Source organism: Haemorhous mexicanus, chromosome 3, assembly GCF_027477595.1.
Source record: "Haemorhous mexicanus isolate bHaeMex1 chromosome 3, bHaeMex1.pri, whole genome shotgun sequence".
NCBI lineage: Eukaryota > Metazoa > Chordata > Aves > Passeriformes > Fringillidae > Haemorhous > Haemorhous mexicanus.
The window spans coordinates 112,771,416-112,790,949 of NC_082343.1; the positions used below are offsets into that span (position 1 = coordinate 112,771,416).

Consider the following 19,534-nt stretch of genomic DNA (forward strand, 5'->3'; position numbering starts at 1 on the left):
GACAGGGACAACCTGGTCTGGTTGTTTGCGCTGTGGGCAGACCACAGCTGAGATGCACAAAATGGCTCTGCAAGAACCTTTATTTCTCTTTCCAGGGGCTCTTCCTCTTCCAGAGCTCCAAGCACATCCCAGTCTTCATCTCCAGCCTCCACCTGTCCAACTGTACCTCACCAGCTGCTCTACAGGCCAGACATTTGGGAAGAGCAAATCCTGGATTCATGTCCAAGAGGTTTTCCTCCATCTACTGAGAGGACTGTTTAAGGTTTCACACCTTCAGTGTTACCTTTAGGCAAGCTGCTGCACCTTGGCAATAAGGAAAGATTGTGAAATGTCAGGATTTATCCACGTGTGCCTGGCTGATTGTTGTAAATTAGCTTGGTCTGTTTATGCCCTTGAAGAACCCTGAGCACTGGCAAATCAGACAGATTGACTAGAGCTAAGCACCTTCACTTCTCTCTCTCTCTTGGAGGGCAGGAGGTGGATGAGGCTGTTTGGTAGCTGTTCAGCCCCACTGCTGCTTAGACAACTACCCTGCTTTATATTCTGAACAATTTATCATGGCTTGTACCTGGGCTGGTAGTTACAATTACCCCTGAGATTTAGGGCACTGGGAAGGGTTCCAGCTTCAACAGAGCTGTGCCATTTAACATGGATGAGGATAAACATGGAAATTTTTCAGAGTTTCATTGTGTCCTTTCCTTTTTGTGTCCCCCCACATTGCCCAGAGTGGTTTTGTCACCGCCTTGAGCATTTTCTCGTGGGTAACTTCTCACCACTTCAGATTCCCTGCATTTTCTGTGTGAGACCTCACTGGCTCCTACCAGTGTTGGTGTGGTTAATGGGTGAGAGGAGGGGAGTGAGCGCATCCAAAAGGAATGCCAGAAACATAAACAATTTTATTAACAAGACCACAAAACTATTTTTTAATATATGCAGCCATTTACAAGGGGCAAACAAACAAACTGACAGAAAAACCCACGGGGGAGACATGGTCGGTGTCTGCAACTGCCGCGAACTTGCTCCAGTGGTGTGGGCAGGTTTGGGGAGGGTCCCTTTCTTCTGGCCAGCACCACTCCCTGTCAAATCTGGAACTAAGGAGGTGGGGTGCCACCAGCATCCTGCTGGGGTGCCAGGGACGATGCCAGCTGGGTCAGGGCTCGGGCAATAGTGGAGAGGTGGCTGTTCATGGTCCGCAGCTCCGCCAGGATGTCGCTGACGTTCGCTGACGCCTCGGAGCCCGCGGGCGCCGCCTGGGCAGCCGGCGGTGGGGACGCAGCTCCCGGAGCACTGCTTCCCATGGCTGCTGCCTGGGGATTTTCCTCTTGGGAGGGGTGAGGGGCTGGGCTGCTGCAGGGCTTCATGCCTTCCAGGGAGCCTGTGCTTATGGGTGGCTGGTCTTCCTCCTTGCCTTGGATGGTGGCGAGCGTTGCTGAGGCGAGGAAGGGCAGCCAGTTGATGAGGTGGGTGGCACCACTGGGTGGGACAACTGGGAGATAAATCCCAGGGTGCAGGGATGGAGTAGAGGCAGGTGGGGCAGGAAGAGAAGGAAGTCCAGGGTGAACAGTGGCGGCAGAAGTGGATATTGATGGTGAAATAGGAGGTGGTTTTGGATGTAAGGCTGCAACACACGCGGGTAACGGTGGTGAAAATGATGCAGTACCAGTGTCAGAGGAACAGGAGGGTGATGCTGGAGCTGTGAAAGGTCCAGGCTCTTCAGAAGTTGGTGGTGAAGTGGCAGCAGGCGGAGCATCAGGAGTGCAAGGATCTGAATCTGCAAGGAAGATACACCATGAGCCTTCTTTCACACATATACTTATATACAGACTGCTGCCTCCTGTGCCCTCAGTGGGACCATGACTTCTTTGATGAAAGGGGAAGTTTCACCAGCAGGCAGTGATACTCTCTGTAGGCCCATTAGAAAAGAACAGATGTAATCTAAGACAAGAGCCTATTGTAGGTTAGCATGAACTAAATATTATAAAACTAAATTATCTTTCCACTCTCATTCTTCATAAAACCTGTGGACAGGCCTGAACATTTTTCTGGTTGGCATCTCACAGCTATGAATTAGCTGGTGAATTACCTACTTGTTTTCCTGGCCAGCCATGGAACCATGGTAATGGTTCTAAGTGACTCAGATGTCCTGTGTAGTCGGGAGGGCTGGACAGCTTCTGCCTGAGCTAAATTGCTGCTTTACAGAGGGTCCCAGTTTTCAGCATTTTGGTTTGAACAGACAGCTAAACACCAGACACAATAAGGGCTAACCAGTGGCTTAGATCCTTCAAATATTCTTTTTTATGTGTGGAGACATGGTAGAGTTCACACAAAGTTTGATGTAAATCCCTGCCTAGCTCCCTTCAGCAACTTCAGATATGAAATTCAAAAAGAAGAGACAGAAACAAATTGTTGACATCTGTGCAACCCTGACTGACATTTGTGCCCTCTTGGAAGTGGTTCACTGGACCTCATCTGATGTCCACTAGGGTCATTAGAAACATTCTTGCTTGAACTGAGTTCCTTAGATACAGTTTAGGAAGAAAGAGCAGCCTCTGGATGATATAAAGAGGCGTGGGGAGCCACAAGATAGTCTAAGGTGCTCTACCCACTGTGCCCAGTTGCTGAATACCACATGGTAAGGATGATCCTATTTCTACAATCATTCTTAAAGCCAGAAATATAATAGGAAATTTTACCCTTTCAACAGCCTCAAAGATTTGCATAGGTGGAATTACAATGTCATGGTGTACATCTTTATTTTAGCATTGGGAACACATTATACAGGAGGTGGTGAGATGCTACAGGAGTGGTCAGTGTAAAACAGATGGATTTTAAAACTACTTTTGCTGCAATTAAGTGCAAATTTTAAGGCACTGCTGTGGATAAAAAGACACAAATTAATAAATTTATCTAGGTTAAAACAACCTAGAGAAAGCCAAGTAGTGAGGTGTTAACACTATGCTATTATTATTTCTGGCATCTAAAAAATCTGATGTGAGAATCCATTTTCACTGCTGGATGTTTTGGTATTCCAGATAGCAAACTGAAATTCTGACTCAAAAGCAAAGGTTTCTCCCTGTCATTCCTAATACCAAACCAGCTGGACATGCAGGCAGAAAAAGTCCATCTTTGTCCCACATGGGACTACTATGCTGTTCTTAACAAGACACACATGTTGCTTGGAGGGGATTAAGACACAAAATTGAGTCTGCCTTTATGTTCCTGAGATTTTTATGGAGAGTTACTGCAGGTTCCTTGAAATGGTTTCCTTCCTTTGTGTATTGGCTTTCTTCCCAATACGAGGTCCCTGCCTACACAGGCACTCGATCCCTGTCCACTGGAGGTGGGCTGAGGATACTGGATTTTGGGCTTCCAAAGTGCTCTTGATTTGCCTCTGGTTTTTCAAAACAAAAACAAAAATAAAGCACAGCTCAACTACAGGTTCCTTTTCCATCCAAACCACTGAAGTTTGCAAGGACTGAGATGAAAGTTTCAGGTTTGGCTGCACTGTGGTGTTAACCAGAACAGTGTTTATGGTCCATATATAGTGTGGCTAATTCCTGTCCACACTGCCCAAGAAAACCAAATTAAGTGTAATGTTTTTCCATACATTAGAGAGCAGAGGAAGCTTGACAAACCTTAATGTAATCTGGTTTATAATCTGTGGGAAATAACTGTCACGACTGATTCCTAAATAGTCAGAGATACTGGAGCTAATATATAAAGAGCAGCAACTTATGCAGACAAAAATAGGGGCAAAAATCTGGACACCAAAGGCTCTTCCATTTGGCTGAAACCTTTCCAAGCAGTGTGGTTTCCCTATCAGAAGCCACAGCTTTGTCATTCCCCTAATCCCCCTTTAAGATATATTTATGCCATGTTTTTGCTTTAAACACAACTTGCTCAGCTTGATCAGGCTCCCACACTTCCATCTAAGAAATCCCACATGGGTGTCTGGACACCTGCTCATGGATCCTTGTGTATCCAGGACATGTGGGAGCTGTTGCAATGCTCAGATCATAGAACAGAGTGACTGATGGTTGGAATGGGTCTGACCCAGCTGGTCAGCATCCAATGACTGCAGAATCACAGCATCGCTGAGCCTGGGAGGGACCTCTGCAGACTGCCCAGTAACAAACCCTGCCCAAAGCAGTGTCAAAAAATTTTTTTCCAAGGTCAAAATTGCTGGAGTGTGTTTGAGAAAGCCCAGTATTACGGGAATTCTGAATAGGATGAAAACTGTAGCAAGCAACTACTGTTGTGTATCAGATACAACAGGATGATTCTCTTTTTTTCCTTCCTCTCTAAGGTGTTGTTTTTGTTTTTTTTTTCTCTCATTGCAACTCATCACAACTTTAGTGCCTGTTTTTTCCACATTTTTTGTACAACCCTCACAGAGAGAGAGTCTTAACTGGAGCATCCAGGTGCACTGTCACTGCTGGGGGTGTTCAATTCACATCTGGACAGAGCTGGAGTTAAGTGGGGTTGGAGGGATGCCTGCAGACAAGAGAGATGTTGAACACAGAGTGCTCAGACAGGTACAGTTACCTTCCCTAAAGATATCAGGCACCTGTTGCTGGTCATTCAGCATCCCCCAGTACACCCAGTCCACAGAAGCTGGGTGGATGCTGCAGCCTACCCCCACATGCAAAGACCGACAGCTCAAGGCAAGCTTGTAGCTTGGAAGAAAATTTATATCAGCAGCTGGGGAGTGAATCCAGGGTTGGGATCAACTTCATCTAAACAACTGAACTAAAAGTGCTTGGTGAAGAAATTCCTTGGAAGTCCCTGCACTTTCAGTGCTTTGCATCAAGGGAAAGCCCCCTAAATGAGGACACATAAGATGTATCTCTCTGGGCAACCTCAAGAGTCTCTTCTTTTATATTGAGAGCACAGGCAACTTTGCCTCATCCTTCAGGAGGACTGTGTTACTGAGATGGGATTCCAGTCACAGAATCACAGAATATCCAGGGCTGGAAGGGACCTACAAGGCTCATTGTGTCCAAATCCTGATACTGAACAGCTCCGCCCTAAAAATCACACCATGTCTCTGAGAGTGTGTTGTAGTTTTTCTTGAGCTCTGCCAGGTTTGGTGCCATGACCACTTTCCTGGGGAGCATGTTCCAGTGCCCAGCCACCCTCTGGGAGAAGAAACCTCTCCTAATATCCAACATAAACCTCCCCTGGTACAGCTTCCTGCCATTCTCTCAAGCCACCTCTGGCTTGTCTGTCTATACACAGTCACAGCCTACAGCATAGCTGTCAACATCCTATTTAATTCCCAAGCCTTTCTTTGCATTCAGTGGATTAAATAATTTGAGCATCACCTCTTTATTGCTAGAATGAGAGATTTGTCTTCATCACTTTGCTAGGAATAATGTTGGATAACTAAATTGGATGTGGATGTCATGATCTGAAAATGCCTACATTGCAAAAGAGGACTGTACCAGTGCATAAAAATGACTGCCTGCTTAAAAACATTCCCTACCCTCCTGACTTACTATGGATCTCCTAAAGGGAAAGCCATTGTACATCCTTGTTTTACCTATTTGCAAGTGGGAGAAAACACTTCTGCTCTGCCACATCCAAGAGGATCTCAGGGTGTCCAAAACACATGGGACTGAAAATAGGGTAGGTAATTCAGTAATGAGAGGGACCAGAGGAGCACCTCCAGGAGGGGATTTCCTAGTACTTGTCCTGCTCATGATGATGGATGTCACTAAAAGATTAATGATCTGCCCCAAGAGAATGGCCAATTAAAGTTATTTTAAATGCATTCAGCTGTATGAGAAGATCATGTACTTAACTTCAGAGTCAGCCTTGGCTATCTAAGCTGCTTTTGTTTGACTACTGATTTTATCTGCCTTGCAGCCAAATTGCTGCAAACTCTGATTTCTCAGTCTATTGTCAACTAACAAGAGAAAGGTCTGTAAAGAAGAAACCTTGAGGGAAGAGCAGGAGCATGACTTTCCACAGATTCAGCTCATCTAACATTAGCCCTTTAGCTGGCATCTGGTGTGAGGCAGTCATCTTGGCTCCAGTCAAGAAAGAAGCACCTCTGGGGTAAAGACACTCCAAGCTATTAAGTCCCTAAGTGGGGTGAAGGATCATGCTCTGAAGTATTCCTCCCCTCCCAGAACTTGTGGTAAGTCCACTACCTTGGATGGACTAAGTATCTTCTAAATGGCTGAAGGAGGGTGAGCTGGATTTCTCACTTCATAGGCAGATGTATCAAGTATTTCCACAGAATCACGGATTGGATCAGCCTGGAAGGAACCACAGAGGGTCATCTTGTACATGCCCCCTGCTCAAGCTAGGCCATCACAGAGCACAGGGCATAGGATTATATCCAGACATTTCTGGAATACCCCAATGAGCAGAAACCCCATGCTCTCTGGACAGTCTGTTCCAGTGCTTGGTCACTGCCCAGGAAAGAAGCTATTCCACATGGTCAGGGGGAACTTCCTGGGCATCAGTTTCTGACCTCTGTCACTTGTCCTATCCCTGGGCACCACAGACTAGAGCTTGGCTCTATCCTCTTGGCACCACCAACTTCCTATCAAATCTCAATAGCAGATGGGTAATGCTGCTTCTGTGTTCCTGTGGAAAGCACAAAACCATAGAGGTAAGGTTTAAGATACAGGAGAGTAGAACCTGAAGCCCCTTGAGTGCTTCAAGGAATGAGCTTATGGTTGAGAAGGTGATAATCTTTCAAGTGAGTCAGGACTGAACAAGCAATCTATTTCAATAGTGCCAGTACTTTATTTATTTAAATAAGGAGGCTTAAAAAAGTGAGGGAGAACAACTTTTAAAGAGGGAAGATAGTGATAGGAAAAGGGATAATGATTTTAAACTAAAAGAAGAGAGATTCAGCATCAAAAGAAAGTTTTTACTCAGAGGGTGGTGAGGCACTGGAACAGGTTGCTCGGAGAAAATGTGCCTTCCCTGGAAGTGTTCAAAGCCAGATTGCATGTGGCTTTGAGCAACCTGGTCTGGTGGAAGGTGTCCCTGCAATGAGTAGAGAGGTTGGAATGAGAAAATCTTAAACATTCCTTCCATCCCAAACTGTTCTATGATCATGTGATACTGTGATTCACTGATAAGGATATTGAGATGCTGAAATGAGTCTCTTTGGTGAGACAGGGACCTGCAGGAGGCCTCTGTGCCGTGTCCTTTCTGCTCAGGTTTATGCAGCTGCTCTAAAGCTGTCTGTGTCTGTGTGTGCCCGCGGGACCGAGTGCGTGTGCGCTCCCCCTGCATTTCACAGCTGCTTCCCAAGAAAGTCTAAATATACGCCTGCCTCCGCTTTCTGGTGAGAAGTGAAACTCCAGTCCCAACAGCTTGTGGTAAATGAGAGCCCAAGAGCAGCATGTGCGTCACCGAGGGCGGTGCTGCTTTTGCACGGACAAAATCCATCTTTGGGACCTGAATCTGAAGCCAACCCTCCTGCGCTGCTCAGGTGTGATTCAGATGGAGTGGCATTGCTTCCCACTGCCAGGCTAAGTCAAGTTTAGAAGGGTTTCAAGCAAGTTTAGAAGCAAGTCACCACCTTGGGTGAAGAGGCCACGGGACATGACTCGTGGAGTAGGTCTGAACAGAAGCATCAGTGTGAGCACTCCAGGATTGGTGTTTGCATACATGTGATTTCAGAAACAGAATTTGGCTCTAGATATTATTTTTGCTCTAGTCTAGCCTTTAATTAAATAATTAATCAATCTAAACTAGCTCTGAACACTCGTTTTTGGGTGAGCAGCTTAGAAATGTATAGAAAATTCATAAAAGCATTAGGCAAGCTTATTGTTAATTATTTTTTAGATAAAGCAAGTCACATATGTGTTCTAGGAACCCACTTCTCTCTTCATAGGTAGAAAAATCACAAAATATTTTATATATCAAGATGCTGTTCCCTTTAATGACAGGAGTGGTTTTATATATTTAAATATGTCTGTTCAAGCCAGGAGTTTAGTGCAAAATACTGATTTGAAAAAAAAAATAAATCAGAGTATTCCAAATCAACGCTATTCCTCTGGTTTGTGGCTTATTTTTAAAGGGATTTTGCAAATAATTGCAAATAATTGTAGTTTGCGAGAACAATGCTGTAATGGAGCACATGGCAAAGTCTCTTCCAGGGTCCATGGCATTTCACCAAAAACACCCCAACTCTGTGCTGTCAAACTGGTTGAGTCATTTCAGAAAGGCTCCTTCCTCTGGCCTCTTGCTTTTTAACCAGCCTCATAACAATCCAAGACCTACTCTACATATTTTAATTAATTTGAAACTTTTCTGACTTCATAAACTTTTGCATCTCTTTGGAACTTGTTTCTTTTCTTTTTTTTCAATTGTGGTCTGTCTTGGGGTCTGTTTCTCTTCTTTCAGGTACAGTACACCAGGCTTAGCTGGACTGAGCTTTATGTGACTAATCCCATTATGACTCCTGTGGAGTTGTGCTCTTTCAAAATTTCTTGAGTAATAGTCTGTTATGAGTACATACTTATTCCCATGTCATGCGAACAAATTCGTTCTCACAGTTTGTCATGGGCCATCTGCTTTTTCATCTTTGTCCCTGGCTTAATTTCAGTGAGATTTTATTCACTTCCTGACAAAATGTGTGTTTTTACACTCATTTGGGACCAGATTTTCCAGGAACCTGAGGTCCTTCTTTGACACCTAAGGGACAGAGCCAGACTTTTTGAAGTGCTCTGCAGCTCCTGTGATTTCCGAAAACAGAAGAGTCCCTGAGGATGCCCTGACATCTCAGGGAGGGGAGGGAATGGGAAAAGAGGAGGTAGGCACGTTGGAGAGGTAATATTGTTGGGTAGCAGACAATTCCTCATGACAGTGCTCATTGCCTAACACATTTGTCCTGCTGTGCTCAAAGCACTGCACAGACGAGTCCCACACTGGCTGCACTTTTTTGGGGCCAGACTGAAGCACACGAAAAATTAAATTTGCTCCTGGCTCCTTGATGATAGAAGTCCATCAAGGAGCCAGGAGCAAAGGCCATTCTCGTCTTCCCCATCAACCAGCATTGCCAATGATGGCTCATTTGCCCTAAGCTTCTATTAACACCACTTCTTGAACTGGGGAAAGATTCTTTCCCTCTCCTTTGCAGTACAGAAAAAAGGCACAGCAGAAAAATCTGTTGTGCGTAAGGAGACTTCCAGCCCAGCCCTCCCATGGCCACACAAGAACATCTCCTCCACCCACATATACTCCCTTCCCAGCAACTTAGTGAGGGTGGCAAAGTGGCTTGAGAGACATTTTAGGTCCTCTGAAACTAAAATAAGACTGACAACTACTTCTGGAGAGCCAAAAGAAACAGGAAGAAGAAGAAAGTGGTATAATTGTTCAGATCATTTTGTTCAGGCTGCCTTGTATTTTGCCTCTGTCAATGGTCAGTCAATGTTGCCTCCAAGGAAGAATCAAAAAATCTTCAATAACAGCTATACCTTAGTCCATTGTAGGAAATTTTGCTGATGTTCCATTAATGAATCAGGGTTTTGCCCAGGACAGATGTTTACACTATCAACAATCACCTTCGATGGAGGCCAACAGATTTGATTTAAGATCAGGCTCAAAATGAACTGCAACTGCATGGACTGCATCTGAAACAGCTTGTGTGTTATTACCTCTCTGGATCTGGCCATTAGCTACACCAAAGGGTTTTTCCTGTTTTGAAACAGACAGCTTTTCCAACACGTGTAATTCTTCTGAGACTCTTGTTTTCTTTTCCTAATAAGTACTATTGTCTTTCTAAATGCCCCTATTATGGTCTTATTGGCATTGTAAACATCACATAATTTTTTTATTATTTTTATTTTTCCTGTTTCTTTTTTTCTTTTTTTTCTCATCCTTTGGCAAGGTTTTGGCAATCAACTCCTACAGCGATGATTTTCTCAGTTTAGTTTTGCATTGTGAGAGGAAATTTTTCCATTTATGAGGGAATTTTTGATAATGATCAGCCAAGAGCATTTTCTCTAAAACCACCTGTTTTAGAGAAAAAAAACCCTACTCTTTGGACCTTTCTCAATTGCACTTCCTGCCACACATGGCCCTAGAATAAATCCATGATCCCATAACATTCAGGAGGTACTAAGAGATACAAAAGAGAGTTGACAAGATGTGTATCTTTTACCTTTAAAGCAAAGGATCATAGAATGATTAAGGTTAGAAAAGGCCTCCAAGATCATCAAGTCCAACCATTAACCTAAGAGTGTCTGGTCCATCCCTAAACCATGTCCCCAAGTGCCACACCTAAACATTTTTTGAATGGTTCCAGTGATGATGATTCCAACACTTCCTTGGGCAATGTTCCAATGCCGAACAACCCTTTCAGTGAAAAAATTTCTCTTCACTGAAAAACTGGATAATATCCAATCTAAACCTCCCCTGGCACAACTTGAGGACACTTATTCTCATCCTATTCCTTGTTACCTGGAAGAGGAGGTCAATCCTCATTTGGCTACAACCTATTTCAGAGAGTTGCAGAGAATGAGAAGGCCCCATGGAGCCTCCTTTTCTCCTGGCTCAGACCTCAAGCTCCCTCAGCTGTTCCTCATCAGACTTGTGCTCCAGACCCTTCACCAGCTCCGTTGTCCTTACCTGGACATTCTCCAGCATCTCAGGATGAGGCAACCAGGAACATTTATAGAAACAAATCTTGATGGTCCAGATATTTTAGGTTTATTTTTCTTTGCTGGTTTGAGATTAGTTTAATTTCTTAACATATATTCTCTGAAGGCTTCAAAGCAGATTCAAATGTTAATTAACCAAAGATATATTTTCCTGCTGGTTTTTTCCCCAGGAAAAATATGAGACACACCATGCAATCTTATGGTTTTAGTAGCCAGTGAGTCAAGTCTGGAAATTTGGTTCACATGAGTCAATGAGATTTCAGGTTGTTACAGAGAGTCCAGCAAGGACAATGTCCAGCCAGCAGTGGACAGGCCTCCTTTGCAGACACCATATGGCTTTTCTTGGCTGATTCATGAAACAATCTACATCCAGGCTGGGCTACCTTGAACCTCTTCCATGCTCTGCTTTTGGATGGTTTGTCTCTCTCAAAGGCTTGCCACAGCTGTGCTCCCCACTGAAACACAGGAACTCTCTATTTTCCTGGGTATTTACCATCCAACTGCCCCAGCAAAAAGCTTCTGCTAAGCCTGAGAGTCTACATAGCAGAGCAGTGGTCTAACAGTCCTTATCTTGTACCATCTTTCAAGCTGTGTAAACTCATTACTTAAATGGAAGAGACAGTGAGAACGAGTGCAGAAAGTCCCCTGTCCCATCTAGAGCAGAACCAAGGTTGCTGGTTCTCCTCAGTGAGCAACTTTTAGGTGAAATAAAGGCTGAGTAGGAGGCCATGATCAGACACACCACAAAAGACTGTCTCTGCCAGATGAGCTTGGCTGTTGTTCTGCCTCAGAGTTTGAAGGCCGAAACCTGCCTGTCAAGCTAAAAGTGGACACCTTGACTGTACAATAAAGAGCCCCTCAGTGATCTGAGGATGATAAAGGAAGGATCTTGCCATAAGTATGCAAGAAAAATCAGAGCTAACTCATATAATTGATTAAATTTTCATATATTTCCAAGTATGTTTCATCCCCAGAGGCATAGTGCCATTTTTAGGAAAATAATCTTGTAACAAAAATCCCCTGAAACTGCACAGCCTGAGGTGATTTTTATCATCTTCATGCACCAAGGAACCACAGAGACCATATCTGTTCTGCAGAGTTAATCTGGGTGGGAGACAGCCATATCTGAACACCTGAACTATGCCAGTCTGGACATGAATTATTTCCCTGAATGACCCTACGACTCCTTTGCTGTTTGTGAAGTTTCCTGAGTGTACCAGGAGTTTCAGACTGGAGGAGGAATATCTCATAGTTTTTGTGTTTAGGTACTCTGGGATGCTTTCCCAATCTCTTGTGTCAGATGTGGGAGAACTTGTTTACTCCAAAGAAATGCTTTCAGGAAAGCCCTGAAAGATTCAACTCACTTGCGATCAAATCTGAGTCCTTACTACAAAAAGAGTGAGTGCCAGTCCATGGCCAGACAGGACCAAGGCTGTTTATCCCCTCCCTCAGAGCTCCCAGCCTGGGCTGAAACCACTTCCCAAGCCTGAAAGAAGTTTCAAACACCCATGGAGTCAATGCCTTGGAGATGTACCTTTTATCCTTTTTCACTTCAACTGCTCGATATGCCCAGGCAATTGTGGCAGGCATCATGGAAATGCTGTCTTCACAAAGACATTTTGTCTCCAATAACATTTTCATTTTACACCCAAGTCTAGCCGGAGGTGAATTCTTTTGTTTATTGAAGAGCCACAGCTCCTTTGGAACAAAATGTTCTCCTGTAAGCCGGGTGAGACGCTGGTTTTATTGAAGAACAGTCCTGCAGACCAAGACAATGCTGTACTTCACTACCCCTTTTGAATTACCACTCTGTCATTTCCCAGAGGAGCGTGATCGGCCGACCACTAAACTCTGCTTTAAGATCTTATGCCCGATCTAAATGAGACAGAATGAAGCCCTGGAGAGATTTCAACCCTTGCTTTGTTGAAACAACATTGCTTTGTTTGGAATGTATTTGCCTTTGTACTGGGGAATGAAAATGTAGCCCAGTGCCCAGTTTTGAAATACATAAATACAACATTTTTGGTAACGCAGCATATATAAAGAGATCCATAGCATATGCTTTTTCTTACGCATCCTTTTTCTGGGAGATCTTCAACCAGTTTTTAAACCATCAAATCCTGAGCTCTGTAACATCTCAGTGGAGGAGGAACATATAAAGCCTGTGTTCCAGGCTAGCATGGTGACCCAGTTAGGAAATCTGTAGCAGACATGAAATGAAATCCAGACCTGTGCTTGCAACAATGAACTCAGCCTTCCCTTGTATCCAGTTGGATTACACAAGCTAGGAGCCACCCAAAAGTTCATAACACCCACTCACAGCTCCAGTCAGTGGTCGCCACCATTTGTCTCCCAGGTCTTTCCTGGGCTTTATTTTAATACCCTTAAATTATAAAGAGATTTAGAGTTATGATCCAAATCATCCAACACAGGTTGAATCCTGAGCTGGAAACAGCTGGACAACTGAGACAGTTGGACTTTTCCTATCCCTTTCTACAAATTCACTGTTACTTCAGTGCCTCTTGGGGCAGAGATTTCATGAACACAGGGTGTACCATTGCTGTACCATTAACTGGTGTACGAAACTACACCATCAGCAGCTGTGGAATGGCAGTCGGAGAATTTGAGAGGTGTTGCATGTGATAAGAACAGAAGAACTGCACTAGGGGGCTCCAAGTTCCTCATCCCTCCACCTATCCATCCTTCTGACCATGTGTCCTGCTGAATAACTTAATGGAGGAGGCATTTGGCCACTCTGAGAGCAAACAAACACGTCAATCCTACCGAAACAGAGGTGCTCTGTCTCTCTGTCTGAATCCAAGTCCTTTGATCGCCATGAGCACCAGTTCCTGTCTGATATTTTGGGCTGTGCAGGGTGGGCTTGTTCACTTGCTGGGCAGAGGAAAACACCTTGTTAGGATAGGAAGGAGTGATTCAGCCACTCCTCTCTCTGAGTCAATATTTACCCAGTGGCTCTGGGTTTGGGGGAGGGATGATCTGTCTCTCTTCAGGGTCACATTCCCACCCTCCTGCGTGAGATGGCTGGAGCCACCAGTCTAAGAGGGTGCTAGCAGCCTTCTCCTGGGAGCAGAACTGCTTTTTCTAGGCTGCATTTGGATGCAAACTGGCATGCTGTGGCTATGTCTCTTTTTCTTGTTTTTTTTCTAATTGTAGTCTGAAGCTTTCCTTAATGGGACAGAGAAGTCTTTGAGACTGGAAATGTGCTCTTCTCTTTGTTTCTGGTACGACATAACACTGTCCTCATGGGACCGCACTCCAACAGGGATATTTTAGTTCTGCCTGGCTCCACTTCTTGCTGGCCCGCGGTCTGATTGCTGTTTGTCACTGGGACTGCGAGCGCTGGGGAACAGAGTCTGCCCTCACTGCAGCTGCTCCAGTAGGCTGGAGCCCTGAATTTGGCTGGGCTTCCCAACCATTTCCACGAGGCAAATAGTAACACTAATTTCAGCTGGACACTGTATTCCTTGGGCCCATTCCTAAGGGGCTGTGTTGTGCTGCCTCTGCCTTTTCTCCCTGCTAAATGAATTGTAGATTTCACCCTGGGGGTTGTTGTATCCTGCTGGTGGATGATTATATTCCCCTATTTGAGACATTGAAGATGAAAGAACAGTTTGAGATCCCTTTTGATAGATGGAGATACCCTTCTGCCCTAATATAATTTTGTGAAGATGTTGAATATGTCCCATCTTTCAGAACTTGGTCTCTTTTATACGAGTGTAAAACAGGAATAATTCCATTGGCACCAGTGTCATTTACACCAGTGTAATCATGGGAGAAGGAGAAGAAATAGGCCTGCAGGGATTTTTTGTTTCTTTTGGGGGGAACCATGCTGACTGTAAAACCACAGCAAAATTATTTTTAAATGAGAAAAATTTCTTTAAGACAGATCAGCCTCTTAAAAAGAGAGACAAATGGAATGAAATGCTGCAGTTCAGAAAGTCCTGCGGTATTTGGAAAATGGGGCAGTTTGCTGTAAAGGGAGTAGTAAACAGCCAAAGCCAGGAGAACTGCAAAAAGAGAAAGACCCAGAAAATGTATCTGCCTATGAATTACATTATCAAAATTTCTCAGAGCACAAGAGATGAGATTGTAGAGGCAAGTTTATTCTCAGTACATGCGTGGAAAAATGTAAACCTCAGTAAGAACCACTGAGTAAACCTGAGAAAAGAAAATGACTGTGCCTGGAAATGTTTAGGGGATGGTGTTTGTCAATTAATGAACTGAGAGGCCACCGTTTGCAGCTCACTACACAGCAAAGTCATGCACAAACTAAGCCCAAAGAAGGAGATTTTTTCTTTTTCCCCAATAAGAGCAATGCAGGGACATTTTGCTCTGTGCTTCATCTGCAATTCGTTTGTTTCCTTTCATAAAACCTGGTGATTATTGAGTAGAGAAAGTTTGCTCCAAGTGGCTGGGCAAGGGGTAATGATTACTCACACCACCAGGTTCCCATTTGCCTTCAGGTTTGTTGATTTTGATGACAAGCCTTCACCACTCAGTTTCTCAGTTGTGTCAGCAGCTTCCCCAACAGCCCAGCGATGCTTTTTGTGTTCGGCTGTGCAGACAGGAGAGCAGCTCCAGCCAAAAAGCACACATCGAGTTCCCACTCCCTACTGTAAGGAACCTCAGAGTTTGACTAACTTTAGATCCAGCCTCATGGCTTGTGCTCATCTCTAATAGAAATACAAAGATATCCCCAACAACATGTTTAAATGGGAAGAGGAAGTTTTCCAAGGCTACAATACAAGTACCTTGTCAGGGAACAGCTCTTCTCCAGGGCAAGAAGCTTCTCTCTATCTTGGGGGAAACCTGGCAGCATTGGGAATCTTCAGCATGCCAAAGGAAGAAATGCCAAAGGATCTGCTGCCTTGTAAAAGGAAGGCTGCTTGATTAACTTTATGGAAAGAAACTGAGCTGTAAAAAGACAGCATTTTGTCTTTAACACAGACTGCGAGCTGGGAGCACAGCCAACTGGGTAGTCTGAGCTACACCAGGACTATCAGGAGACCAAAGTCAGAAAGACCCTGGGTGCCACCAGGAATGCGAGAAGAGAAAGGCTGGTGAAGGAGGGATGTGGAGGAGCCAAGGTGCAGCCGCTGAAATTCATAAATGACTCAACAGGGAAACAAACTCACGCAGGATCCTGACTTACAAGGGAAAGCATTAAGTCTTGTGAGGAAAAAAACCAAAACAAGCCAACACAAAACCACTGTCCATCTATACATCTGTTCCATAGGCTTAACTGAATCATCACTGAGAAACAAGCCTATTTCAAGACAGAATCTCTGCTCAGTCTTTCTGCACCTTGGGAAAGTGGTTCTGCCATCAGAAATTACCAGGAGAACCCCAAATAATCCCTGCATAGCTCAGACTTCAGGTAATGCTCTCATTGTAACAGCAGCAGAGGCCTGGACTGAATTACACAGCTCAACATACTCTGTGCACCAGGAGGAGGTACTGCACTTGGCCAGTCCTTGTGACATTATAGTTAGAGATGGGGCTTGAATCAGCACCAAATGTGGAGTGGTGCTGTCAGTCAGTTGAGATATGTCCACCAACTTTGTCATCATCCTGAATTCTGTCATTTATAAAAAAATGCAAGCACTGCAATCTTCAGGGCATTCACAATTTAGTGGAGTGAATACCCCAAATTTGGTACTCATCTCCATGGCTTACTTTGGCTCTCCAAGACCCAAAGTCAGTAAATTGTTAAGAAACATAGCTGGGAAATTTTGGGAGCTGCCCCTGTGAAAAAGCTGCCTGAAATGAGCTTTCCAGAACAGAGATGGACCTTAATTTTTAGGACGCCTGAAATAAGCACATGACCCTAATTAAAGCACCCCTAACTTGTCCTTAAAAAATAATCAAAGGTCCATGTCTACCTCTGACCTGAATGGCTCTGATAAGAGAAGGAAAGTTAATGTGTCACAGAAAAAAAAAAACAAACAACCAAACAGCAAATAAAAATCACAAAGAGGAAACTGCTTAAAGTGATTTAAAAATACACTACTGCACCAGGACAGATGCCAGCAAAACCAAGCATTTTGAGGTAAGATCTGCCAGACCTGTTGAGCACATCATGTATGAACAACTCCCCTTTTCATGTTGCTGGAGTAATCCCTGAACAGCAGCATGAGATAAAAGTGAGTTTTGAATCGTAATCTGAAATGTCCTGGTTCAAACTACCCAGTTTCTTACTCCAGGTCTAGCAAATCTTTGGGTTTGATGCTTCTCAGTGTTAGCAGGTGCATCAGCATTTGGCCTTTGCACTTCTTTATCCTGAATTTTGCCTCCTGCTTTGAACCCTCCAACTGTTTTATGGACAAATTTGCAAGCACAGTTTTACCAACATTTGCCAATATAGAATTTGCACAGGAGATCAGGAGAGCACACTTTCCCTCTTTCACTGTTAAATTAGACTCATTTAGAGAACTTTCAAGTCAACTTAAATGCTTAGAAAATCTACAAAAAGATGTTTTTTATGCAGTAAAGTAGGAGTGGGAGTAGGAGGGAGTTTACAGTAGGAGTGGGATCAGCTGTTAAAGTAACAAATTTTAAGAAAATCTTAAAAGATGTGTTGATCAAAAGTGGACCCAAACAATTATTTTAGCACCAATAATGTGAAACAGTTGTGCTTCAAGGTTGTGGGGACTAGTTTCTCCACTTACTAATGCTGTTAAGAATCCTGACAATTCCACCATCATCTGCTGATTGATAAATAGCTCCATGGCCATTTAGCCACCAACTACATTTACAAGTTCAAAAAATGTGCTAGAAAATCAGAAAGGTCAAATTCAACCAAGAGTCTATGAGACTGAGGGTAGCATTTGGCTTCAAGATAAAGGCAAAACATTTTCACAGAACACAGTGCATTGCTCAGGATTCATTCACCCTGAAGAAGGAATGTATGTTTCCATGAGTTTGAAGATAGACTCAGTTTCATCTTTCTGATGATGTGAAAATGAATAAAGGTCATTTCTCTGTGTTGTATTTTCTACAGATTAAAAAAAAAAAATCCTAAAGTCTGCTGCTGATATTCTTCTTTGCTATAACAGAACCTCCTGCCCACTTGGAGTACACTTAACTATGGTACATCATAGAATTACGTAATGGCAGAATAGTTTGAGTTGAAATGGGCCTTTTAAAGGTCATCTGGTGCAATCCCCCTGCAGTGAGCAGGGACATCCTCAATAGATGAGGTGGCTCAGAGCCCTGTCCAACCTGACTTTAAATGCTTCATGGAGGGGATGATGTTCATGCTATCTCACAGAAGAAATAGGGTGTAGTACCCATTTCTTCTGGAAGAAAAAGTGAGGCTGACAGGTGGAAAATCTTAAGCTATTGTACACTTCTGTGCTTAAAAGGCAGATAAAAACAGTCAGGAACACTGATTTTAATTCCTGGCTGTCTAATCGATTTGGTTGGATGGTCTTGGATATCTCCATTGGAGCCAACATCCTCAAGCCACTAAGAGCTTTGTCTGAATGAGAATGGGGATTTGCTTCATAATTTCACTGTCTTTCAAATTCTTCCTCTCAAATACAGTAAGGATAATTGATAATTCCTCCCTCCCACTGGTATCGCAATTCTTAAATCCCTGTTTGCAAAACTCATTACAAGTTTTGGATGAAAGGTGTTGGAGGGGTGCAAAACAGATTTGACACCTTTTTTATATAGAGAGCTTTTGAGGTTTCCTGTGATTGTCCACGTTTTTGAAGATTAGTCAGCTTTTCTACAGGATTATGCAAAGTGAAAGCCTGCAGCAGTGGGAGGTTGGGATTAGTGACCCAGAAGGCCCTTCCAGTCCTGTGGAGGATTTTCCAAGCTGTACCAAAGATGTTAAAGCCTAGTTGTGTGGTCTGAACTTAACACCTTCAACTCACAAGCCTCACTGAAATTTTTTGTGGCATCCTTTTAGGAGAGTGGAAGCAGGGCTGGGGGGGCTTCTGTGTGAAGGTAAGAGAAAGCACCTGCCACAACAATGATGGAGAGCACCATACAAGCTCACTAACAGCTCAGGATAGAGGGGTCAAGAAACACCTAAAGAGACACAAACAGCCTCATCTCTCCAGCCCTGAGATGCCACCTCTAGAACCACCACTTGTGTTACCACTGCCCAGGAAGTGCTGGACCTCCCTTCTGAAACCCACAGCAGCTGGCAGCAGTTGTGACTGTGGTTTTGTGGTGCAGACACCTGTTCATGTGAAACTAATCTCGGACCACCAAGATCATATTCTTGGGGCAATTTACCAGCTTCCCATATGGTAATAATTTTTGGCAGTCATGGTCTTGGACTGGAATAAAATCAGTGATCCAGCTGATGGAAGCTGCTTTGGTCATGCTCTTAGCCAAGACTGTATTTTCCCTCACTGAAAGGTGGGCAGTGGTGTTGCTTTCCCGTGTTGGGGCAGGTATGTGTTAGAGGTTAACTCAGATAGTCACAATCCCCCACACCTCCAAGCCTTCCTGAGGAAACCAACAGTTTCTGATGTTCAAATGTGCTTTGCTAGCCAAATGTCAACCGCATGCCACCTCCAAGGCAGCCACAGTTCAGTGGTTGCACATCAGAGCCACTGGTCCATATTTATAAAGTGCTTTGATATCCTAGATGAAAGGACAGTATATAAATGCCCCATTCATTTAAGTGACATACAGTAGCAACAAGCAGAAAAATCATTACCCACAGGTTTAGAAAGGCGTATTCCTGTTTATTAATTGAAGACCACATAAAGAATGCTTGGTGAAAGTATTCCTCTTGGAGTGGACATTTCAGTGCTGGTCCAGTGAATGGAAATAATCCACATGGGCAAATGGCATAAATATCAAGTTTGCACAACTCAAAACAAAATTCTCTTTAGAAATGCAGTGAAATTTTTTTTATA

The 19,534-nt window shown here is 43.8% G+C and overlaps 1 protein-coding gene across 2 annotated transcripts in view; it reads right to left on the reverse strand.

The window, feature by feature from the left end:
- Positions 1 to 876: 876 nt before the first annotated feature.
- RUNX2 (RUNX family transcription factor 2) overlaps positions 877 to 19,534 on the reverse strand; it is a 158,997-nt gene continuing 140,339 nt past the window's right edge. For both annotated transcript variants that reach the window (XM_059843058.1, XM_059843057.1), the window contains one exon: positions 877 to 1,771. In XM_059843058.1, the coding sequence (XP_059699041.1) occupies positions 1,092 to 1,771 (680 nt within the window). In that variant the 3' untranslated portion in view covers positions 877 to 1,091. The remainder of the gene's footprint in view (positions 1,772 to 19,534) is intronic.